Source organism: Corvus moneduloides, chromosome 11 (genome assembly GCF_009650955.1).
Source record: "Corvus moneduloides isolate bCorMon1 chromosome 11, bCorMon1.pri, whole genome shotgun sequence".
Classification (NCBI taxonomy): Eukaryota; Metazoa; Chordata; class Aves; order Passeriformes; family Corvidae; genus Corvus; species Corvus moneduloides.
The window spans coordinates 1056631-1080822 of NC_045486.1; the positions used below are offsets into that span (position 1 = coordinate 1056631).

The 24192-nt window shown below is 52.1% G+C and overlaps 2 protein-coding genes across 4 annotated transcripts in view; one reads left to right on the forward strand and one right to left on the reverse strand.

Annotated features, from left to right (window-relative positions):
* The window catches only part of PLXND1 (plexin D1), a 70433-nt gene extending 50311 nt beyond the window's left edge, over positions 1 to 20122 (forward strand). For all 3 annotated transcript variants that reach the window (XM_032121189.1, XM_032121191.1, XM_032121190.1), the window contains 12 exons: positions 60 to 258; positions 5837 to 5983; positions 6726 to 6882; positions 7087 to 7190; positions 8188 to 8251; positions 9114 to 9148; positions 10233 to 10337; positions 11087 to 11250; positions 12676 to 12823; positions 15860 to 16000; positions 16814 to 16888; positions 17503 to 20122. In XM_032121189.1, coding sequence (XP_031977080.1) covers positions 60 to 258; positions 5837 to 5983; positions 6726 to 6882; positions 7087 to 7190; positions 8188 to 8251; positions 9114 to 9148; positions 10233 to 10337; positions 11087 to 11250; positions 12676 to 12823; positions 15860 to 16000; positions 16814 to 16888; positions 17503 to 17619 — 1456 coding nt within the window. In that variant the 3' untranslated portion in view covers positions 17620 to 20122. The remainder of the gene's footprint in view (positions 1 to 59; positions 259 to 5836; positions 5984 to 6725; positions 6883 to 7086; positions 7191 to 8187; positions 8252 to 9113; positions 9149 to 10232; positions 10338 to 11086; positions 11251 to 12675; positions 12824 to 15859; positions 16001 to 16813; positions 16889 to 17502) is intronic.
* A 1658-nt stretch (positions 20123 to 21780) lies between these two features.
* On the reverse strand, positions 21781 to 23801 carry LOC116449554 (histone H1oo). The gene is made up of 4 exons (XM_032121196.1): positions 22729 to 23801; positions 22525 to 22648; positions 22388 to 22446; positions 21781 to 22309 (listed from the first exon to the last, which is right to left on the reverse strand). The coding sequence occupies exons 1-4, from the start codon at positions 23008 to 23010 to the stop codon at positions 21905 to 21907; spliced, it is 870 nt and encodes a 289-aa protein (XP_031977087.1). The 5' UTR covers positions 23011 to 23801; the 3' UTR covers positions 21781 to 21904.
* Positions 23802 to 24192: the final 391 nt, after the last annotated feature.

Consider the following 24192-nt stretch of genomic DNA (forward strand, 5'->3'; position numbering starts at 1 on the left):
AGTCAGCAGTTCAGTCTTGTTAGATTGGGGCTTGAGTCCTGTACCATTCTGTGTTTCAGGTGTAACCTGGCCTCCCTGCTTACTATTGCATTGCATGGGAAGCTGGAGTATTACACCAGCATCATGAAGGACCTCTTGGTGGATCTAATAGATGCTTCGGCTTCCAAAAACCCCAAGCTGATGCTAAGGAGGACAGAATCTGTGGTGGAGAAGATGCTCACGAATTGGATGTCCATCTGCATGTACAGCTATCTCAGAGTAAGAGAACCAGTCACTGCTGTGGCAGGTGCAGGGTCACCTCTGTGTGCAGCGGGGATGAGGGATGTGGGGGACAGCTGAGGACCTGACACTTGCTAGCAGTGCCACTCAAATGGTCACTAGCAGTTGGCAAACTGATGTATTGAATGGTTCAGGTGTAGGAAAGCAACCTGAAATTCAGTTACTTCTCCACTTCTGCTGATTTGGTGAGCTCAGTCTTCATGGCAGGCTGAAGCACGGATCAATGTTTTCGCTATACTTGAGAAGAGCCATAGGGGAGCTGAAAAATAACCAGAATGGCTGGAGGTTTTGGGAACTGCCTGGTTATATGTTGTTTCTGTGACCAGCCGGCACAGCTATGCTGACCAGTCAGCAGTGTCTGTCTCAGGAACCACGATGCTCAGGCAGGCCAAGGGCACTGGGGCAGGGGCTGCTCTTTATCAGTGCCCACTGGTGTGTGGGGCCTCTTATGCAGAGACATCCTCGTGGTTCTACACAAATCTGAGCAAGAGAGGTGGGGTGTCTGTCCCAGAAGGCCGACTGTCTTCTGATGGTAATGAGCAGGAATACGTTTGGCATCTCAGAGCCAACAGCAGTCCATCTGTTCAGTGCTTTATCTCCAACATTTGCCAGTTCTCTTTGGAATTCCCCAGAAGAATTGAGCAATAACTTAATTGATTCCACAGCAGTTAATTGGAGGATACCCCATTACACCCACAGGGAAGAGCCTTGAAAAAGCCTGTGAAAAAATCTCTTTTCCCAAAGTGTTTTCTACATCTACAGAAGCAATTCTATATTGTCTTCATACGTACTGTGATGTCTTCTGATCCCAGATGATCACTTTTTGTCCTAAAGCCAGTAGTTTTGTAGTTCATCATCTTTCATTTTAGCCGACACGGTTAGCCAGGCTAATAAAAGAGGAGTTACAAGAGTGGATGAGGATGGCTGTGCCAATGTAGCACAGCTATCCAGCCTGTAAGGACAGAAAAAAGGAAATTAGTAAAATTTTTTTAATCTTCAGATTTTGTGCCTGTAGTTTAACCATTGGAGAAAGAAAGTGCTGATTTTCCCTTTTGGGGAGGGGAGACCACATGTGAGGCATCTGATCCAGCTCCAGCTTGTGCTAAAAATGGACATTGTGCAAGAAGGCTTTCTCAGTGAAAAAAGAAAAAGAGGGAAGTGGAGCCTTATCACGTGGGCCTGAAGGCTTGAGCACATTACACGGCTTGCTGATGGCAAGGAGCTGCACACGCGGCCATGGGTGGGAGCTGCTCATTCCCGCAGGCTGTGGCCATCCCCGGGGCCAGGCAGTGCTGCTGTGAGAGGGCTTCCCCCTGCTCGTGGTCCACAGAGGGAGGAGAGGAATAGGGTGTGGTGGGAGCAGGACTGCAAGGTGACTAGGTCCTCTGCAGAGCTGTTGGGCCACTGGCTGAATGTGCATTTCCATCTGCCTGCAGCAGGTTCTTGGCAGGGGCTAAGGCTGCACACTGGGTTTGCAGTCCCCTCCAGGCCTCCCATGCCCAGACTGAAGCCACGGCAGTGCAGAGCATCACTGCAGCCTGTTTCCCATCTCTGAAAGCAAATGGTTTCCAAACTAAAGCACAATGAAGTTGATTTCCAAGAGACTCTGATATCACACATGCTCCACAGTGAAGGTGGGATCAAAGGAGACACTGAGCTGCTCCTGAAGTATGAAGAGGGAAAAGAATTGGTCAGACACGAGTGTCTGGAGAGGAAATTTGTCCCAGGTGACACAAGCCCAGCTGTGCAAAGGGACAGGGGCTTGGTCCAGATCAGCAGAGCTGGCATCTTCCCTGCTACACAAATGAGGACGGAGCCCCTGTGGTGGAACAGACACCACCTCCTTCCACACGGCTGGTGTCAGCTCAGGGCTGTGATTTAAATAGTAGTGATAGCCAAAGGCCTCCCATGTGCCTCGCGTTCCTCAGGATCAAACTCTGCTGCCTTCAGAGAGGCATTTCTTGGTTAAAAGGAAGGCTTGCCCGCCTGCCTGTAGCTCTGTTCTGTCAGACATGTGATGATGGGCCTGGTTTTCATTCCTGAATTATCCCCATTAATCACAATGTCTATTTGAAACAGCTGCTGTGAAAGTCCCTGCCGTTGTGCAGTGGAAAAATTCCAAGTGCTTGTATTTTCCCTTGTAAGTCAACGCTACATGCTCAAAACATTTGTTTCGCATTAATGCTCTGCCTAACAGCCCGTCCACTTGTGTTTTGGGGGAAAATGATTTGAAGGAGCTGTCTTCAGCTGGGAAGGAGCTGCCGGCCACAGGCATTCGTGGTCTGCACATGTGGAGGGCACCTGAAGGCGTGGAGTCACCACTGCTGGGGGCTGGCTCAGCGTGTGAGGGGTTGGGATGAGCTAGCAGGGGGCTTGCTGCGAGGCACAGGGGCTCAGAGGTAACTTGCAGCATTTGCACAATCAATGCAGAACTCTGTTTGTGCAGAACTGAGTGAGAATTGTAGATGAAATGGTCCATGTCTCTACTTTGTGCTACACTTTTGGTGGAAAATCTTTAAAAGAAAGCCTTCTCCATAAGCTACCATGGTACCATTGTGCCTGGTTCCTAACAGGGTTGGGGAGTTAAAGCAAAAGTGGGGTTCTGGAATTCAGCTTTTATGTCTGTGTCCACACTTACCCAAGTTTTGCATGTGGGATGGAGGTTTGGTTCTTCACAGAATGCAAACAGATAACTGTCCCAAAATTAGCAGGCACTTGGGATAAGCAGCTGTTTTCTGTGCTTTTCCCACCCTAGCCTCACCAAAACATTTTGGAAATGGCTGTAGTGTGTTCCTGGGAGGACATCTATAATAACTTGTCAGAGTTGTGTTAATAGGGCAGCAACATGTGAATCCAGTCTGTGCTCTAAACCTTTTTGTTTTCCCAAGCATATAAAACTGAAGCCCTCCCACGCTCCTTGTGCGTGGAACAGTTCAAGTCCTGCCAGCCTGAACTGTGCTTTCCATTACTGCAGTTATTTCAGTGCCCTGGGTAGCTTTAAGAGCCCATAACAGTTCAGTCAAAAATGAAAATGAAGTCTCATTAAAATACATTCACAATAGGAGGAAAAAAAGGCCCCAGACTGTGTTTTTTTAACTATTTTTTTGTCCTGAATCAGCACTGATCTCTTCTGGTTAAACTTCCTTTCTCCTAACTAGCCAAGTCCAAAGACGGTTTTGATTCCTTTCCAGATGAGTTTTCTGAACAATGCTGGAGGTTTCACAAGTTTGCCATTTTATCTCTAGTCCCTGCCTGCCAGCCCTTCTTTCCCTGCTTTGAAATATGCTGTCTGATTAGCACTTCTGCAGATTTCCATTAGATCCCACAGTTCCTGAGCCTGAAAGCCAAAAAGCCAAACAGAAATAGCATCTGGCCAGTGGAGCGCTGTCGCTCTGTCCCCTGTGGCCTGGCCTGGGCCGAATCCTGCCCGTGCACCCTGCAGCGTGTCCGCAGTGACCGCGCAGTGCCGCTGCTCCGCAACGCCCGCCCACCGCTGCCAGGGCAGCCTTGTGTGAGCAGAGCTGGCCCCGACCCGTGCAGCCCATGCTCATTTCAAGCCATAAGGGTTCCCATATCAGTAGGACTTGCCCTTTTTTAATGTTTTTGGAGGCACTGCAGTCTCCCTGCGGCTGGAGCTGCCCATGGCGGGGATGGGCAGGCTCCAGAGCCCAGCCCTGCGTTTAGCCTCAGGTTTGTCCCTGCTCATGTGTGACACAAACAGGGTTCCTGTTGGTAGCGTGGCCAGTGTTGAAGACTGTTGACCCCGTGTGCAGGGCCAGCCAGTGGCACCTTGTGGTTGCAGTATGGGGGCAGTGGTACTGCAGCCCGAGGAGGTCTCTGTGTCAGTGTTGTTCCCTTGTTATATCTTGCTTCTGCCTTTCTCTCCAAAATGAACTCTTTGTGTCTTCTGCACGTTCTCCACTCTTTGCAATCCTCAGCTTCTCCACTTCCTGACTCCACACCTTCCTCTACATTCTGGAAGCCATGCCTTCCTCCATTCCAACACCCGCAGCCCTGCTCTGAGCCCATTTTGTGCTGCCTGCTCATAGGAGCATTGCAGGAATCATTAAACTCCTGCAGCAGACCCAGGGAGCTTCCCTGTATTCATGAAGTTACCCTTGAAAAGGAAGTGAGTGCCCTGCTGGCACAGACGGTGTGTGCCCACTGACAGCCCTGCTGTATCGCCCTATCATCAACCGCACCGAATGCAGCGCATCCAAATTGACATCGAACTAATTGCTTTAGCAATTATAGGGCAATTAGAATAAAAGAATCACCAAGTTTTAATTAAGAAGCAGATTGAACAGGATTTAGCAGCTCCTAGCTGAGAAATATCAGAACTGTTGGGTATCTGTTGTCTGAGCAGGCTCTCAGATGGCAGGCCTGTGTGTGCGGGGGGGATGCTCAGAATACATAAATGTGCAGAATTTGCACTTGCATCATTGGAAGGAAATTGAACATGAACGTTAGGGAGAATGGGATGTGCTCTAACACTGAAGAGTTCCTTAAGAAAATAGCTTATGTTTCCCTTGCTCATCAGTGCAGCAGGCAGAAGAGGATCCGAAATTTGGCATTAAACTGTGTAGCTGAATCACATCACAAATAGGTGCTCCCTTTTATATTTTTTGTTCTTGTTATAGCAGTGCTACAGTTCACCTCTCTCCCATGAACTTATGCTTGATGAATGTAAGGAGTTAAATGGTGTGTTTGCTTGCTGTCACATGGGAACAGCTTGTTGACCCTGATCCTCTGTTTTGCTGTGATGAGGGCTCTGCTGTGGTATGAGAAATATGAACGCTGGTTCCCAGAGCCACAGGCCCAGGCTGTGGGCTCACTCCCATGGAGTTCAGCGGCAAATCAGGCAGTGCAAAGAGCAGTTCAGCTGACACATTCATGAGAAAGCTGGGTGCCCAAATATCTCTGTACTTGGATTTTTGTGCACATCAGCCCTTTCTTGTCCTGCTGAGTGCAGCATGTCATACAGTCTGCACTCTGTCAGATTGCAGGAAGCATCTCTGTAGCACAGTATGCTAGAGTCTCCCTGTTCCTGTGTAATTCACATGTAAATTAATGCACATTTGTATTTTGTCGAGCATCATGTGTGCACGTCCCCGCTCAGCACAGCCATACATATGCCCCTGCCTTCTGAGCAGCACCCCAGCTCTGCCCGTGAGACAGCACAGGCTGGCACAGCCCATCGAGGGCATTCCACAGCTCCAGTGCTTGCTGCAGAACTTGGATGGGGTATGTTGATGCTGACAGTTACAGCATCCCCAAAAATGGCCTGCGGCTGTTGTTGGCTGTTGTGTCCTCTTCCCCATCTGCGCTGTCATGTTGCCATGAGTCTGAAAACTTCTGAGCAGCCTCAGAGAGATGCAAGTGGGAGTTGGGAGGTGATGGCCCCCCAGTGTTTGCAGCACCTGAGGTGGACTAGTGCTGCTCTCTGGTGTGCAGAGGCACCTTCAGTGTCCACACACAGCCTGTCCCTACCGCACTGTTGATGGAGCCATCACTACAATGTCTGGTTTGCTGACTTGGTCTTCTTTCCTTTTCCCAGGAGACGGTTGGAGAGCCCTTCTTCCTGCTGATCTGTGCCATCAAACAGCAGATTAACAAGGGTTCCATCGACGCCATTACGGGGAAGGCCAGGTACACCCTCAACGAGGAGTGGCTGCTGAGGGAGAACATAGAGGCAAAGCCGAGGGTGAGTACCCATGTGCTGGGGCTTCCCCAGAGCTGGCATGAGAGCGAGATGCCATGCTCATAGCATTTGAGTCTGCACAGCTGGTGAGAGAAAGAGGCACCCAGACAAAAAGAGGAGAGGGTTTCTGACAGAAAGAGTTGCTCTCATTGCCCTGCATTTGGCTGCAACTGAAGCAATAGCTGTGCCCCCCTGGTCTCTGAGCGAGTGTCTGTGGCAGCCTGCAGGCCCTCACAGCTGACTGTCCTGCTGTTCAGGAGCTCTTGAGCTGGTGCTGGTAAGTGGGCTCCAGCACCGCTGCGGACCCATCCTGCAGCAGGCTTAGAGCTTGTTTAAACAGTGGAGCTTGGCCCATTGCATCAAGCAGAGGCTGAGCAATGAGCTTTGATGGTTCCATTAGTCACCAGTCGGAGCCAAGCAACTGAGGACACAGCTGGTAATGGGGGCTGACCCTTCTCCCTGCCTCATGGTGGTCAAGCCCCATTAGCAAGACAGCATGAGAGGGGGCTGCTATGTTGCTCCCTGTGTCCTCCCAGCTTGATCAACAGAGCCCTCAGCCCCTGGGGCTGTAAATCAGTGCCTCTCATGATGTAAAGCATCGATGGCCACATTAGTTCAGCCTGATTTCCATCAGCACAGGGCCCAGGGCACACTAGCCAGAGCTGTGCAGGCACTGCAGCTTCCAAGCATTCTTGGGAGCCAGCAGAACCAGGCAGGTCACCCCTAACTCAGCCTCTGCCTGCAGAACCTCAACGTCTCCTTCCAAGGCTGTGGGATGGATTCCCTGAGCGTCAGAGCCATGGACACGGACACACTCAGTCAAGTGAAGGAGAAAATTCTGGAGGCCTTCTGCAAGAACGTCCCCTACTCCCAGTGGCCAAGGGTGGAAGACGTTGACCTCGGTAAGGACCAGGTGCATGGGACCAGCCAGTCCGTAAATCCAGGTGAAGCACTTAATATTGTGCAGCAGCTGTTGGTGCCTGTCAGAGCAGTGGGTGAAGCAGCATTGACAGGAGGGCAGACATCAGGGCAGCAATTTGGTCCCAGACCCCCTGGGTCTTGCTTCCTTCGGGCTGGGGTCTCACTTGTCCCCTCTCTGTGTTCAGAGTGGTTCGCTACCAGCACTGACAGCTACATCCTGCGGGACCTCGATGACACGTCAGTGGTGGAGGACGGCAGGAAGAAACTTAACACATTAGCACATTACAAGGTAAAGCTGTCGACACCTCAGGGGAGCTCCGCCTCCTCGGAGCCTGCCTGGCCTCCAGGGTGAGCTGCGGTTCCCCTCCAAAAATGGGATCATCAGGAACAAGCAGGGAGGTTGCCATAGCTCCATGAGAGCTTCCAGGGAATAGACATCTGCCCTGGCGAGCATCTTGTTAATATTGCAACACACAGAAACTAATTAACACTCTTCATGCAAAACAAGTTATCCTGACAACAGAAAGAGGAGGGGAAAAAAGCTCTTATTCCCAAGGGCCACTAGCCTAGCTGATTAGTATCACTGTGCTCTTGATCTGCACTCCTGCTGAAATCGCAGCTACAACTGTCAGTGCCTGCTCCGAGAGCAGGGGCTGGGGATACCATCAAGGAAGCGAGGCCAAAAATACGAGGAAACATGGTGAATCAGATTGTTTTCTTGACTGTTTTTCTGTTTAAAATTAAATGAAACCAGAAATACTTAACGATGTTCATACTCCCTGGTATGTCTGGAAGCATAATCCTCACTGGTCTGTAGCCGTGCATGGAAAACAAAAGCAGAGCTGAGTGCTCATTAATATGGTTATCGGGGTAACAGCCGTGCTGTGGAGCGGGGCTGGCACGGTGCCCTGCAGCACAGAGGCTGCGCCAGCCCCACGGGTCCGGGCACAACCACTTCCTTCTCCTGTTTGGGGAATGGCAAACCAGCACCTGCACAGCCAAACTCTCCTTCCTTTTCAAATTGCCTGCTGTCGACATCCAAAAATGTATCTTAGATACATATATTTGCCCAGTTCCCATCAGGTTTGAGAACCTCACTATCTTGTAATTGTATTGAAAATTCCCTTTCCACGTAGGTGGGGGGCAGGGGCAGGGCAGGTTCAGGGGCATGTTTGTGGCAGAACTATGACTGCACCAGCATCCCCTAGCTCCTGGGATCTCCCCAGGACCAGGGAGGCACCGATAAGGCCCCCATCATCAATGCGTGTTCTTCCCTTCCTCCACAGATCCCTGAAGGGGCATCCCTGGCCATGAGTTTGACGGACAAGAAGGACACCACACTGAGCAGAGGTAACATCTCGCTCCTCTTCCCTGCTGCTGGTGACAGGGCAGGAATGTCAGAGGGTCACTGGCAGAGGGTTGTCTCTGGCTGGGAATGCTAGAAGACTGCCAGGCCCCGTTCCTGGGTGCTGTGGATGTGGTGGCTCTAGACGTGCTATCCAGTCTCCTCCCTCTGCATCATGGGGTGCAGGGTGCTCTCCCAGCCCTCAAGGTGTTTGCAGCTTCCATCTCGCACCCTCACTGGGGGCTGGCATCCAATCTGTGCTGACAGAGTGATTAAAAGGAAGAATCTGAAACCACTTGGTTGAGAAAATCTTCTCCTTCCCAGTTAGATATATTCAGTCTCTTGCCAGTGCATTTCTAGGTTTCAGGCTGTGCAGAGTCAAAACAGACCAAGGGAGACAAAAATCCACATTAAACAAGGAATTTCAAACCCTGTTTCTAGGCTGTCTGCACAGAGCCTGGCTCTCCAGGAGTCCTTTGCCTGCCGTGGTGAGGAGCTGCTTGGGACTGAGCTGCCCTGATGATGAGGCTCGGAATAATGCTGGGAGCGTGGGGCACAGCAGGGTCAGGGTGCAGGAGTGCCCCTGTGCTCATCCTGTTCTCATGCCCTCTTGAGTGTCTCTTAAAACATCCCTTGGGAGATCTCAGGTCCCCCTTGAAGTACCTCCTAGGGTACCTCCCACGTGCCCCATAACGCAGTAAACAACTCCAAACCAAGGAGAAACACTTAGATCACTTGTGGTGAGAACACCAGCTCGGTGTTGAGGTTTTTGGGGTTCAAATGCCTCTTGACATGGAGATCACGAGTGGGGTGGATTTCAGCTTGGACCCTCTGGCTGAGCCACTGTGTCTCTCTTCTTCTTCACAGTGAAGGATTTGGACACTGAAAAGTACTTCCACTTGGTAAGTATCCTGCTCCTGGCTGCAGGGATGATGGCTGCTTGTGGGGGCTGCAGATATTAACTTAAATTACATCTGTGGGCTGTAGTGTCAGATGTGGTGAACAAGCTGGATCAGGGCTCATTAATTCTCTTCACCAGGGTTCAAAGAGGCGAGAAAGGTGATCTGTAGATAAACTGAGGGACATGATCAAGAATTACCAGGATGGCAGAGAAATGGTTGTGAATGATGGAGCTGCTGGCAGCCACAGAGAGCTCAGGCGCACAGTCAGAGTGTGGCGTGACATGGCACAGTGTCAGTGGTGGCATCCAGTGACACCTTGGCTGAGTCACCTGCTGGGAGCTCCTGGCATTCCGCCTGTTTCCCGGGCTGAGCAGGTCCATGGGTTCCTGCTGGTGTACCATGCTGGAAGCGCAAAGTGCTAAATGCTGCTAAAAGCTGTTATGAAAAAAGGTGTTACGGACAACAACAATATTTTATAGCCTGGTTTGAGGTGGTTTTTTTTCTCTGCAAGCATTTCCATGCTCAAGTAGAAGCACGCACGCACACACACATGCAGAGCAAGGAGGGAGAAGGGATGGGAAATCAACTCTTCACATGTGAAACAATGCCAGGATGGACGTCAGTTGCTTGCTTTGTCATTATGGAGAGTAATTCACTGACCTGACCAGCAGAATATTAATTTGTGTTCTGAAAAAGCCAGTATTCCTATGTACTGTGCTTTTTCCTAATCCAAGCAAAGCTGGTTTCTGCAGAAGCCATGTGCATTGCTTCTGGGAGCCCTAGGTACAGCCCAGACAGGGGTGTGAGAGCCCAGGGGGGCAAGCAGGCTAGTGTGCAAAGGGAGATGGATGGGTTCATTTTCTTCATCTAGGGTGAGAGAGGCAATAAAGAGACAGGAGAAACAAATGTCAGAAAAACTGAGTATTATGAATCACTTTTTTAAAGCCATATAAGGGTGTGTTATAAAGCAGTAACTGCTTTTTAATTGAATTTTATATGTGGTTGAAATTCTTTGCTGAAAGGAAAATTTAGTGTGACACTTCCAGGGAAGAGTGCTCTGACCATGTGCTTTATCTGGGACCAGGTTCTCCCAACTGATGAATCAGTGGAACATAAGAAGTCCCACAGACAGAGCCATAGGAAGAAGGTCCTTCCAGAAATCTACCTGACAAGGCTACTCTCCACCAAGGTAGGAGCCAGGCTGCCCCCGTGCTTGGCAGGTGGGTTTGTTCGTGGTCTATAGGGAGAAGCCTGCTCCAGGGAAGGAGCACTGCAGGGCTGGTTGCTCCCAGAAGGCAGTGGGAATCCTGTCCTGGATGGCTGGAGCATGTTTAGGGAGGCTGTCAGGCTCCTCAGGGTCCCTCCAGCTTCCCAGCTCATCCTTGCTACTGTGTGATGCCCCACATGCTCTCCCCAGGATGGACTGGGGGCCATGCAGACAAAAGCAATTCTGGCTGCCTCAGGGCTTCCAATGCATAGCTGAGACCTGAACCCATGTCCCCAGAAAGAGATGCTGCAGGGACAGGAGATGGAGATGCTCAGCTGTGGGAGCAAGAGAAATGTCTGTGTGATCTGAGGTCAGATCTGGCCCATCTTTAATCCCAGCATGGTGCCTCACTGAAAAAAAGATCACAGGGATGGCCAGCAGTCTCTGGTCTTCTTTGTCTGTGCTGTACAGAAAAAGCACAGATGTGAGATCCCAGCAGTAAGAAAGAAAATCTCAATGCCAAAAGAAATTAACCCCAAATGCAAGTTCATTATATTACTATCCACAAACAAACCGTTCCCTCTCTGCGTCAGCATCCCCTTTCTCTTCTGACTTATCCAACTGGCAGCAAAGCATTTCCTCTTGTGTGCAGCAGTCACAGCCCCTCCACTGTTCTCCTGGGTTTGGGTGCTGCTGCTCTCACCAGGGTCCACCGTGTCCTTGTCCTGCAGGGCACACTCCAGAAGTTCCTGGATGACTTGTTCAAAGCCATTCTCAGTATCCGAGACGATAAACCACCCGTGGCTGTGAAGTATTTCTTTGACTTCCTAGAGGAGCAGGCAGAGAAGAGAGGGATCACAGACCCTGACACTCTGCACATCTGGAAGACCAACAGGTTTGGAAAAGGAAATCCTTCTTTTCTTCCTTCCATCTCTTGGGAGCAGGAGCTGCAAAACCCCGGTGTCCTGGACTAATCATTAGGTTGCTAAAAGTAGAAGAGGGACTTGGAAAACAGGGAGGGTGGCAGAGAGGGCTGTGAAAGATGAAGCCAAGCACAGGATTGGAGAGCTTTGAACAAATATGAAGCTCAGGGGAACAGTGAGCTGAAAGAGGAGGCATGGGCAGACAAAGGGCAGAAAGAACTGGCACACACAAATAATGAAAGGAGAAGCAGGATGATGTGAGACAGCCAATAGTGTTAGCTGCAAGCACTGGGGATCTGAGACAGAGTCTGAAACCATGTCATATCTTAAAAGGTCATGGAAATTTTAAAACTAGCATATTTGGATCCTTTTCATTTGCCTTCTGCCTTTTCAGCCCTTAGTGGCAGTTTTCCTGGCTCACATCTGTAACCAAGGTGAGTCTCCAGGGTATTCAGGGGACTCGGGGAGCGGGTGCTGTGACAGTGGCATGCTGGTGAGTGCCGCAGCAGTGGGACTAGACTGAGTGGTGCTGAGGGACATGAGCAGCAGGAATGGGGTGCAGGAGCCAAAGCGAAGGGGAAATAGTGGAGGAAAGAAAACAGAAGATTTGAGAGAGCAGGGAGCTTGGAGAGAGTGTCAAGGAGAGGCTCAGCACTTTGGAGACTGCGGAGGCAGGAACTGTTTCCAGCCCAAAGTGTGAAAATTAAAACCAAATTTTACTGGGAGAGCAGGCATGCAGATACAACCATTGGGCAACAGCTCTGCCTACTCTTTACTACCTTCACTGGCCTGTAGAGCAAAGACTTACAGTGGCTTTCACTTCTTAGCTGCTGTGGAGGGTAGGAAGGGTGAGCAATAGACTGAAGCTGTATTGTGGCCAAATCAGCAGTGAAATAACTGAAGGAGAAAATTATGAGAGAGCAGAAAAAAAAGATACATGACATGCATTTTGTGGGGCCAGGCTCACTATCAGAACCAGATGATGGTTACTGTCAGTAAAGAGGGAAAAGGAGGTGACACCATTGCTCCAATCAGCAGCAAGTGGGGAAGCCTGACTCAACAGACCCACACAGGCAAAGCTGCTGGTGCCTCTCTGGGCCTGCTGAGAGCTGCTGAAGGAGCAGGGGCATGTGTGTGCCTAGAGAAGGCTGTACGTACAATCACCTGTCCGTGCCACATCTTCCAGCTTGAAAAAATGTCTTGAGGATGAAGGTGTGTGCCTGCCCCTCTGTCAAGGCAAGGGTCTCTACAGGGGGTGATTAAATAGCAGAACCCATCTCCTCAGCTTTCCTCTCTACTACTCCCTTTCTATCGTCATCTTTCCTGCATTTCCACCCCTCTTCCTCTGGTACACAAAAATTCATCTGGTGCATGTCCCTGGATCCTTCCCTTTGCAGCCTACCGCTGAGGTTTTGGGTCAACATCCTGAAAAACCCCCAGTTCGTCTTTGACATTGACAAGACAGACCACATCGACGCCTGTCTGTCTGTGATCGCCCAGGCCTTCATCGATGCCTGCTCGCTCTCCGACCTGCAGCTGGGCAAGGTACATCCAGCGAGGGCACCACACTCCTGCTCAGGCAGTCACAGACATGGACCAGTCTGGGTGGGCAGGAACTGCAGGAGGGCACCAGCCCAGCCTCCCCCCAGCCCAGCCGCCCTCCCATGGCTGGCTGGAGCCATTGCTTGGGCTCATGCAGCTGAGTTTTGGTTGTCTCCAGGGGTGCATTTTCCCCTCCCTTCCCCACCCTTTTGTTCAGGTTTAAGCTTGAAATTTGCACCTCCTCTGTCACAAACAGTAGCCAGGGAGCGGGGACGCACAGTCATAGGCACGATGAGCACAAGGCAGGGCCCCCAGCCTGGGGGGCTCTGAGGGTGGGGGAGACCAACCACTGGGCTGTGTGCTCAGGGTTACCCATCAGCTCCATGAGCTGTCCTGCAGCCATGGGACAGTGCCTGCTGACTCAGCACCGTGTCTGAAATGCTTCCTGACCCAGCTGAGCTGGTGCTGGAGCAGATGAGTATTTTCTGCTATTGTCTCAGGCAGGGGCATAACATGGAACAGTGAGCACAGGTGGGGGCCAGTTCTGCTCAGGGCACCAGCATGGGGCATGGACAGACCCCACCAGGGAGCCCAGCTCGCCCAGTCAGGGCTGGTTTAGGGGACATCATCAGCATAATGATCCCATAAAGTAGCTGAGGGACAACATAAACTCCCAGTGACAGGATGGAAAATGATGTAGCTCCAGGTGAAGCTTCAGTCATTGCTGTTGGTGATTTCTGCACAACCTCTCACCTAAGAGAGAAGCCCAGGAAGTGAGCCAATCCTCTGAGAACCCAGGCTCTGCCTGTCCAGGCATCAGAGCCCAGGCCTGGCTCACCTGGAGGTGTGAGGCTGTCCAGGGCCATCCCAGTGACACCATCCATCAGCACATGGAAGGCACCTGGCAAACACAGCCACCGTTGATGCTCTCCTCCCGTGCAGCGTGTCCATCCCACAGTGACCATGTGCGGTTGGAGGCCGGTGGGCTCAGCACACTGAGGGGGGAGCTGAGCCTGCTCCAAGCAAACGCCAGGCTGCATGGGCCAGGTCCCATCTCCCACCCTCAGGCTGCACACACAGTCCCACAGGGCTGGCCAGCAGTAAGACATCCTGTGTGCATATTCTCTTTTCTCCTGCTGCCTTGGCTGAGCACGGTGTTGACATTTGAAACTTCCTGACATAAATTTTATTAAGAAATGCTGTAACTCACCCCCAGTGTCCCCCCAGCCCAGAGACTGGTGGTGGCAGTGTGTGACTTGGGGGACAGCCGGCAGTGAGGGGGTGGGCATTACGCCCCCAGCCCCAGAGCTGCAGGAAGCCTTTGTTGGGAGAGGCTAATGCTGGAGGAAGATCTAATGAGTGCTTGATTTTTTGTTTGTTTGGGTTTTGGTCTTTTTTTTTGCATGTGTTACGAAACACCTACAATTTGTCCTTGTCAAGTGGCAGATGAGGGGAAGAGGGGTCAGCTGGAGTCAGACAGCAGATGGAAACATTTTTCAGGAATACAATAGCATAAGTGAATGAATTGTTGAGTAATGTGGGAAGGATAAATCCTCAGCATAAAAATCAGTTTGCATGTACACACAGTGTATCACTGAGCCTTTTCCAGGCTGGATTCTTCCCTTGGTTTCAGCACATTGCTCTCAATACCGCAAATGTGAGAGCAGACTCAGTCCATACATCTACAGTGCACAAGCAGTTAATAAACCAGTGCCCATCTCTTCGTAATAGAGACAAATCGGACACAAATTAAAAAATAACTTGGAAAAGAGGCAGCATGGTTTTCCTTTGTGTTTCCAAGGAAAAAGAATATAATGCTATGAGCAGGCTCTTTGTAAGTTGGCCATATTCTCATAATGCCTTGTCACTGGGTTTGAAAATAAACTGCTGTGGGATCTGGTGCCCATTTTCTGTTTCCCCTGCAGCATTAGCCAAGCTACAGATTGCAGCAGCAGATTGGAGTTACCCCAGGCTCCCCTATTCCTGCCTGACACAGCCAAGTATGCTGCCCACGGGCAGAACCCACCACTCCCTCTTGTCCACAGGTCCCCTCTCCACCTGTCAGAGCACTGGGGAGCAGTCCCGCACGCTGGTGGCAGGACATGGTGATCTCACTCCCTTTGGTGTCCCCAAGCCTGGGGCGGTTCCCCTTGGGGATGCAACATGAGGCTAGGCAGCCAAGTTCATTCCTGGGGTAATGATATCAGCAGGGCAGCATTGCCTTGAGGTTAAAATTATTCATTCTTTGTTTGCAAGGAGGGCAGCAGGGTTGTGCCTCCACTGGCATAACCCAGTTGTGTGGCTGGGAGGTTAAGGCTGCTGTGTCCAAGCTGACATTAATCAAGAGAACTCAGTATTCTCCGTTAATTACTTTACATGCACTCAATTTAGGCCAGGCAGGCTGGATTAGCCAATGCAAAATAAATCAAAGCTACGTGAAAAATGCAAAAGCAACATTTCAACTGACAAAGTTCAACTTGTAAGATGGCTTTGTTCTTTGGCTTAAATCAATGTGGCTGCTCAAGAAACCCTAGCAAATACATGCAGAAGCCCTTCCCTTGTTGCCAGTTTCCACACACACAGCACCACAGAGCCCAAGTGTTTGATCTGGCACGGGCATGCTACCTCACCTGCAGAGCATCACCTGGCAGCAAGCCACCCTGCCTGGCCACGGGCGTGCTTTTAGCCTGCACTTGCTGCAAATTAAAACACACACCCCTCACTCCCTTCTCTGGCATTGAGCTGATGGATGTTCAGCTCACACAAGGATGAAGGGCAGCGGGATGGTGCTGCGGCTGCACAGGCACATGGTGCCCATCCACAGATCCTTGATTTGTCTCAGCCCTTCTGCCATGAGCTGTTCGTGCCTCGCTGCTGTCCTGTACCGCACTTCAGTGACAGCTGGGACCAAAGGCGAAGCTGTTCCCTGTGCCCAGCTGTAGCCGAGGTCCCTATCAGTGCTTTCGTCAGGCACACAGGATAATGTTTTCAGCCAGGAACAACACAGTGCCTGATTTCGGTGTCTCACCCTCACTCTAGGACTCCCCAACCAACAAACTGCTGTACGCCAAGGAGATCCCCGAGTACCGGAAGATAGTGCAGAGATACTACAAGCAAATCCACGACATGCCCCCTCTGAGTGAGCAGGAGATGAATGCCCACCTCGCGGAGGAGTCACGGGTAAGGGGGTGGAGGGGATGGGATTGAGTCTGCCGGCTCAGTGTCCTGCTGGAGCCTGGCAACAGCAGGGAATGCACATAGGTCGCAATCAGCTACTGCTTAGATGCTGGAAGGAGCACACAAGAAAGGACATTTTGCCTGAAACTTCCAAACACAAATTTCATCTGACCTAATTCCAAGCATCTTCAATTACTGCCAGAGCTGCAGTAAACACCCATGAGTTTGCTTGAGCCTAACTAGCTCTGGTACCACTGGGAGTTGAGAGCAAAATTCAGTGCCAAAAGCCAGGAAGTTCAGGCAAGGATCTCTGCAGTCCTGCAGCCACCCAGCCTGCTGGCTCCCAGGCACAACTGCCAGGGACAGCTCTGAGTCCCAGGCAGCCACTGGCAGCCAACCCTGGTACCAGCCACAGGAGCTGGCAGCCACACTTCAGATCAGAGTCCTGCCAGTGATGCACCGCAGGTTCCTCAAAATCAAACCTTCTCCCCAGGGTGTTTTAGCTTTGGGCACCAAGCAAGATTTTTCTGTCAATATTCTGCGGTGCAGCTGATGTGCTGCCCCCTCCTGTGAAATGGCTTTGGGCACAGAGGGATATGCAGTGCTGCCCAGCATGGGTATTTACAGCTGGTTTGAAAAGACCAAGACCCACCCTGATGCAAGCAAATGCACCTTCCTTAAAAATCCAGCTGTAACAATGTGACAGTAAAGTCAGGCAAAACCTGCTTTTACTGTAGTCGGTGCCTGCTGGCTGTGCTGGAACTCACATGCTCCATCCTGCTAATATTCTCCTCTCTTTTTTCTGTCTTTATAAAGAAATACCGAAATGAGTTCAACACCAATGTTGCCATGGCTGAGATATACAAATACGCTAAGAGATACCGCTCCCAGGTGAGTGGGTTTTCTGGCACTTGGGTTCTGGCCTGCCTGGGAAAGGAGGAACCATTGCAGGGGTAACCCCACAGGCAGACACCTGTATCCAGTCCCACAGAACAGGGATTATCAGGGTGTGCATAATTGCAGTACAGATGTAATAGATGCCTATGCACCTACTCTCTGTCCCTTGGCTGGTAACTTCTTGGAAGAGAAGGCTGGCTTTTCCCAGCTGATCTTAACAGTATTTGGCTGGGCTGAAGAAGGGCTGCCAGATGTGTAGACCCTTTCAGGAGAGCAAAGCATTCACCCCCAAAAAAACTTCCACCCCACCAAGGCAGCAGCCCCGGCTGGCTCCTGCCCCCCTGTAACCTGTGGGCTGGTGCTGTGCCCTCAGCTCCATTATAGCAGTGCCTTTTTGTCATATACCACTCCACTGCCAGCCCTGACCAGGGACCCTAGGACAGCAGGGGTGCCGAGGGTGTGAGCACAGGGGCTGTGGGGCAGGGGTGGGCTCTCCCCTTTGGAGCTCTGGCTGGGATTTGGGCTCCATAGGTCTGGTGGGGGGAGCTGGGCTGGCAGGTGGGCACCCCACACTGTCTCAGCACTCTGCCTGCCTGTGTCTCCCACAGATCGTGGCCGCCCTGGATGCAAACCCCACGACAAAGCGCACCCAGCTCCAGCACAAATTTGACCAAGTGATTGCACTCATGGAGGACAACATCTATGAGTCCTGCAGTGAAGCCTAGGCTGGCTGCAGCCCTGGAAGTGACCTTTCTTGCAGCACAGTGCCACAAGGGAACCTGCCTTCAGCCACAGGCAGACCTTGGTCATACTCAGATAAGCCTTGTGGATGGGGTGGGCCTGGCCATGGCTAAAAGTTTCCCCCACCTCTCAAGAAGCCACAAGACACCTTTCCGAGCAGCTAAAACTCCTCTGGTCTGCGCTGTGGCACCCATAATTTATTTGCTATTGCTAGCCAGAAATGGAGGCATGACAGTTGTGGCAAGCTCAGTTCACCACTTTCCCCTTGGTCAGCACCCAAGCAGTCAGCACTCCATGCATCCCTGTGCGTGGTTCCTCGGGACAAGGCTGCAGAGGCTGGAACAACAGACACAAAGCAGAAGGGTCACCTCAGGGAGTAATGACCACAGACAGCAAAGACCATCACAGCCTGAGCTCCCACTCCATCCCTCCAACATCCTTGTTTTTCCAACACCAGGGACTCTTATCAGCTGTTCACTATCTGCTGCATTCTGTGTATTTTTGTGCCTTTTAATTTTTGTACTGTATATGTAAACATAACCACTCCTCCATCTGAGACTTGGGCAACATAGGAAACTCGGGGCTAAGACAAAGCAGTTGCTTCCCAAGCAGCTAAGGCATGGTGAAAGCACTTTATCCCTCATGGAGACAGCTGTTTGGGAGCTGGAGGGAGCACAGTCTGTGTTAGCATGAGAAGGGCTGTTTTGCCTTTCCTGGGTTCTGGTCTCTCATGCATGGCAAGCTGGAGCATGGTGGGGAGGTGAACATTCTACCACCCAGCCAGCTGGTCACAGGCATGGTCCTAGACTGCATGCAGCGGGTGAGGGAAGGACCGTGGCCCTTGCTCCTGCCCCACCACACTGGCTCCACACGTGTCCCTGGCACTGCCCCACCTCAGCCTCCGTAACACCCTTCATGCCAATAGGGCCAGCACCTGCTGACAGCCCCTCTGCCAGTGGCCTCAAGCCACACGCAGGGCAAACACCAGATAGCATTGTCTCTGCCTCTCCCTGTGACCATCACTAAACACGAGGCCAGTGCTGCAGAGGTGTCTCCTAAAGCAGCTTATTCTGCTTGCTTTGGGCCCAGCCCTGTGGCTGGTACCTGAGAGCAGCCAAGAGAGTGGGGCTTGCTGCATGGCCAGCCTGTTTTCAGCCCTTAAAGGCAGAGGCACTGGACCCAACCCCTGGCAGTGACACAGGCCAGCAGAGCATCTCCAGCACCCAGAGCTGCAAACTATGGTAGAGAGTGCCCCAGCTCAGGCTGGGGTCAGGGAGAAGGTCCCTGTGGCAGACAAATGGAGCTTGTCCGAGACTAGACACGCCAGTGCCACCCCCACAGCATCTCACTGGGGCAACCCCCAAGCCAGCTTGGTGGCCTGTTCTCCCTCCCACAGCCCGGGGAGCTATGACTGCTCTCCTGTCCAGCGTCACACAGGCCCCCTGTAGAGGCTGGATGCCCATGCTACGTGTTCAAAGCCAGCATTCCTGCACGGGCAAAGGCTCCTGCCCATAGGGCTGAGCCAGCACAGCCACCGCGGTTTGACCTGCCATATAGGACAGAAACAAAGCTACTACCTCACTGCAGGAGGGTGTCAGGGAAGCCTTCATTAGTCATCCAGCTGGCTAGGATGCAGTCTGGTATTGGATGACTGTCCACCAAAACTCTTGGGTGATTCACTGCCATGGACAGGTGGTCTCCATTCCATCATTTCCAGTAATGCCACATTTGTCAGAAACCAGAACATCAGAGTTGTGTATGTGTACATAGATATCTATTTTAAAACAAACAATAGACTTTATCCAATATGTTAAAAGGTGGGGAGGGAGGGGAGGGAAAGGGGAAGATCAAAGTTTTTTTTAAAGAGAACTACAGAAAAAGTACTTACACTGTGGAGGTCTCAATGTCTTTGCTGAGGATGTGGCTTCAGAATAGAAACTCTAAGAATGTAGCTGGGCTACATTTTATTTTGAAAGTGATTTCACAAAAATTTCTTGATGTTTTTTTTCTTTTAGAAACTGTGAATAGCTGCCAGAGATGTAGGCAGGCCCAGCATAGGAAAGGCCAGGGCAAGAAGAACCAAGGTAGCAGAGAATGTTGATCTTGGCTGGAGGCAGGGAAAGGGCCATGGAGCTGTAGACCCATGTTGTTTGTTACAGGGAAAGGATACAGGTGAGCCAGGAGTAAGTAGAGTTTGCCTCCAGGTGCTGTGGCTGGGCCATGTATTGGAGCTATTGTTCTACTATTTAATTTTTTCCAAAGCCAAAAAAAGAAAAAAAAAAAAAAAGAGAGAAAAAGTAGTTGCTACAACCATTTAAAGGAACAACTTCAGCAGAGGGTTTGTAGTGTTGTCTTGAACCTCTGAGCCCTTTGTAAGATGTTTTTAAACCTTGGCACGTGTTGTGGGTGTAGTGCCCTTACCTGCTGTGTAGTGGAAGTGGCAGACTCCTGAAAAAGCCTATCTTTGTAATAAAACAAGGTGCTGAACCTGTGGAGTGCAGTTCCTGCCAAGCACATGGGGAGGACACACATGGAAGACACCTGCACAGACAAGCTTTGCACATGCAAGACACCATGTGTGGGGTCAGCAGCCCAGTGAGGACAGGTTTGTACCCCTCGGGGCTCTCCACACACCACTGCCACAGCCAGTGCAATGGTTCCTTCCAGGACCAGGCACGGGAGGGGACAACTGGCATGAGGACAACAGCACCTGAACTGACCAGTGCTGTGCACATGAAGATCAGTAACCCCACAGAAGCAGCTGAGACCAGGCACCCTCACCTCTGCCAGGTGCCTCTCCCCAGCCCCAGGAGCCAGTGCCTCCCTGCACTGCCAGACTCGAGTCTGCAGCTTCAGCACCCCAACACCAGCTGTGGCCCAGGGCCCTTAATAACCATGGCATTGCTAAATCTTCCCCCTCCCCTAGTAAGAGCTGTGCTTTCCAGACACCAGAGGGATTTTCTTCTTCTGCTAGGAAGCTGATTCTTTGCAAAGCTAAATCCAGCCATTTAATTATTTGGGCTCTCTCAAAGCAAGAGAGCTTTGCATTTCACACCTGGTGGCTGCTGAGAGGGAGGACACAGCTCCTGCCTGCCGCTGTTGGGGACATTGCCACAAAGGTGAGTGGTGCTCTGTGTGGCCACCCCCATCTGAGAAAGCAGTGAACTCTGCTCAGTTACATTGCCACATTCCCCACCCTGTCCCTGTGGAGACACGAGTTCCAGCTCCATTAAAGATGGATCAACACAGTCAAGGCTGAAGTTTAAGAGAAGTTAGTTTGCTCAGCTCTTGCTTAAGCCCCAAAGCAAGGCCAGGAGCCTTGGAGGGCAACGGCAAGGCAAGTTGCAGATTAACAAAATCCTCTTTAGAAAGAGTTTTACTTCCACTTATTTTCTCCTGCCCAGGAGGACTGTAACCCTTTACATGATCAGCATGACCTTCAGAAGGGCTCTGCTCTGGGCAGAGCAAGAGAAATTCAGGCAATTGAAGTTATTAAATGAAAGTGTGATACACAGACCCACAGGAGCTCACAAGATAGGTTTGTAGGTGGGAACTGTGTCACAGACAGGTAATAAGAGCATGAGCTAAGCTGGAGGCTACAGGAACACCCCAAACTTGGTTTTTGAGCCCTAAAACAACTCTACCTTCTTCTTATTATAGTTAAAGCACAGGCTGCTTCACCTCTGCTGGGAGAGACTTGCCCATGGCATGCACCCAGACCTGCTGCCCTGGTGCTCCTGTAATCCCAGCTCAGCCAGGCATTAGCGCAAGGGCAGCCAGGAGGACAGAGGGCTGCACACCTCACACAGGCTGTGGGCACCATGGTTCCACAACAGAACTGGCCAAACCTGAGCTTCTCTGTTCCTGGGGGCATCACCATGCTGTGTCCCATGGGTCTCAGGGTCCCTGCCCATCACCTGGCACCAGAGCTCACTGCCAGCCTGCACACACACAGCCCCCAAAGCCCAACATCCCCTTGGCACCACAGCTGGGGACATATGGGGACAGAGAGAGCAATGGCAGCAAGGCAGCTGAAACCTGCAGCATCAGCTCACCACCATGCCATGCAGGTTGAGGACAGGGCTAAGGGATTTTGGCACTGAGAGATAGAAGTGCAGGGACAGGGACCCACAACAGTCATGCCATTCCATGAGGCAAGTAAAGCAGCTTTATTAGGATGAGGAGAACACTGAGTTAAAACCTGTCCTAGGGACTGAAACCAGCCCAGACCCCAAGGGCCTGGGGCCAGCTGAAGCAGGGCTAAGCTCCTTATGGAGCCTTTCTGTCCCCTGCTGTGGGAGCTGCCTTCTTCAGCCTGGCCTTCCCCTGCCCAGCTCCTGGAGTCACCCGGGGCTTCCTTGCCTGGTCTTGACCTGCCTGTGCCTTGGGGGCATCCTGCTGTGCCCCCTTGGGCACCTTCCCCTTGCTCTTTCCCCTGGGGGCCTTTTGGGGCCCCTTCACCCCAGCACCTGAAGAACTGTCACTTTCACCCCCTCCTGCATTCTCAGCAGCCAGAGCTGCGCTGGGTCCTGAGTGTCCTTTTCGGGGGGCCTGGTGGTGGCTGGCAGTTCTCAGGGGCTCCGAAGGCCCTGTGCCATGAGCCCGGGGCCGGTCAGCAGTTCGAGGGTGCTTTGCTCTATCGCTCCTGGGCTTCTCTGCTGCTCGTGACTGGCCCTGGAGGGAAGGGAAGAGAGTACCTCAGGGTGTTGCCATGCCATGAGCCACCCAACCCCACTGCTGGCCCCCACTCACACTCGCAGGCTTCGCCTTTGGCTGCTGCTTTGTGGCTGTTGGCTTCTGCTTCGCGGCACCTGCGGAGGAAGGGCAATGGATGAGTGCAGGTGGGGCCAGGCAGTGTGAGCTGGCTCACAGGACCAGCAGCCCTTTACCTTGCTGTTGTGCTCCTGCCACAGAGGCCTCGGTGGTCCCTTTCTGTCTTGGCTTTGGAGCCTGCCTTCTGTCAGGATCTGCCTGGCCCACCTGCTGCTTGTGCAGTGGCTTCTTGAGGGCTAGCTGGAGGTGAGAGAGGGGTGTCAACAGGGCCAGGCAGCACCTCAGTCCCCAGCCCTGTGGCTTCAGCAGCCCTTGCTCACCTTGTAGGTGCCAGTGGCTCCCACAGAAGAAGAGTTGTGGGGCCGCACCAGGTCCCCGCAGCTCAGCCCCTTGCTCAGCGCCTGCTTCAGCAGGTACTTGAGGCGGATGGGGTCCACAGTGGGGTACTTGGCCAGGATGAAACGCTTGATGGCAACGACTGAGGCACCCTTCTTCTCATCATGGGCCCGCAGTGCCTCCTTGACCATCTGCAGGGTTGGAGGGTGCTGGGCCCGAAAGCACTGGGCCATGCCAGCGGGTTTGGCTGCTGAAAGAGGCACCATTTAGGTTGGGAGTCCAGTCCCAAGACATTCACACCCTCATGGGCTGCAAAGCCCTAGAAGCCAAGCAGCCACAACCCTGCTCATCCCTACAGCCTCCCAAGGACCACAGCCACCATAGCCCAACCATAGCCATAGCCAAGCTCCAGCTCTGAAGGACCCCACAGCATTTGCAGACCCCTTACCCAGCTGAGGCTCCATGGCAGCACACAAACCCAAGCAAGCACAGGCAACTCTACCCACAGCACCAGAAACCCTACTAACATACCTAGCTCACCTCCATCCAATTTATCTGATGAGCAGCCTGGCTGCAGGTGCTTGTTGGCAGCTGCTAATTGCTCTGGTTGAAGCCCTGGTGGGAGTCGGGGTCTGGAAGTTGAAGGCCCTTTGCCAAAGCTTTGTGAGGGACTAGAGAGAAGGGGCACACCTAAGCAGAGGGTTCAGAGAGGAATGAGAGATGGGGGGGGGGGGGGTTGCAGGGTGATTGCCCTGAACAGGCAGAAGAAAGGTGTCTGCCTGCTGCTGGGTGGGTGTTGGGGGGCTGAGATTCCAGCTGGCTGACAACACTTGCTGTGGAGTGCACAGGGAACCAGCCCAGAGCATGGGGCCCACACAGACCCATTGCCAGTGTGCTGGTCGGATGTGCTGTCTCCCTTCATCAAGTATGGCCTCACTGGGAAATGGGACTCTGATAATGATGGGGGGGCGGGCAGGGGAAGATTCCACACATGAGAGGAGGAAAATGGAGAGCTGCTTGGTTAGCCAGTGGAGGCAGGAGGAACAACTCTCCCCCGGTATCCCCAGGCATCACAAGCAGGACAACCATTCACCCCTGCCCATTGAATCCCACCATGTTCTGGGGAGAACACTCCCAGCCCTGGACACAGGCAGCCGTATCACTTCCATGACTCCTCCGTGTGGGCACCTGCGCTTGTGAGGAGAACCTGAGTAAATCATCAATGGCTCTTTGGTGTAGCAACAGTGCAAATGTCCCCACTTTGGGGACTGCCCTCTTCATGCAGGACTCACAGGCTTTCGTGTGCATTGTCAGTTGGAAAGATGAGGAAGCTGTAAAGCAGGATTACCTGATGGCAGGACGGGCTCATGGCCATCTCAGCAGACCCAGCAATGGACCTGCAAAGCGCTGCCCATGGAGACCCTTGTCAAGGTCTGCGCCCACCTCAC

Excerpts from the sequence above, each read along its gene's own strand:
- LOC116449554 (XM_032121196.1), bottom strand. The coding sequence starts at position 23,010 with ATGGTGCCTCTTTCAGCAGCCAAACCCGCTGGCATGGCCCAGTGCTTT. Across the intron at positions 22,447-22,524 it reads GGCAGGAGCACAACAGCAAG|GTGCCGCGAAGCAGAAGCCA; the intron begins GTAAAGGGCTGC and ends CTTCCTCCGCAG. Across the intron at positions 22,310-22,387 it reads CAAAGGCGAAGCCTGCGAGT|GGCCAGTCACGAGCAGCAGA; the intron begins GTGAGTGGGGGC and ends CCTTCCCTCCAG.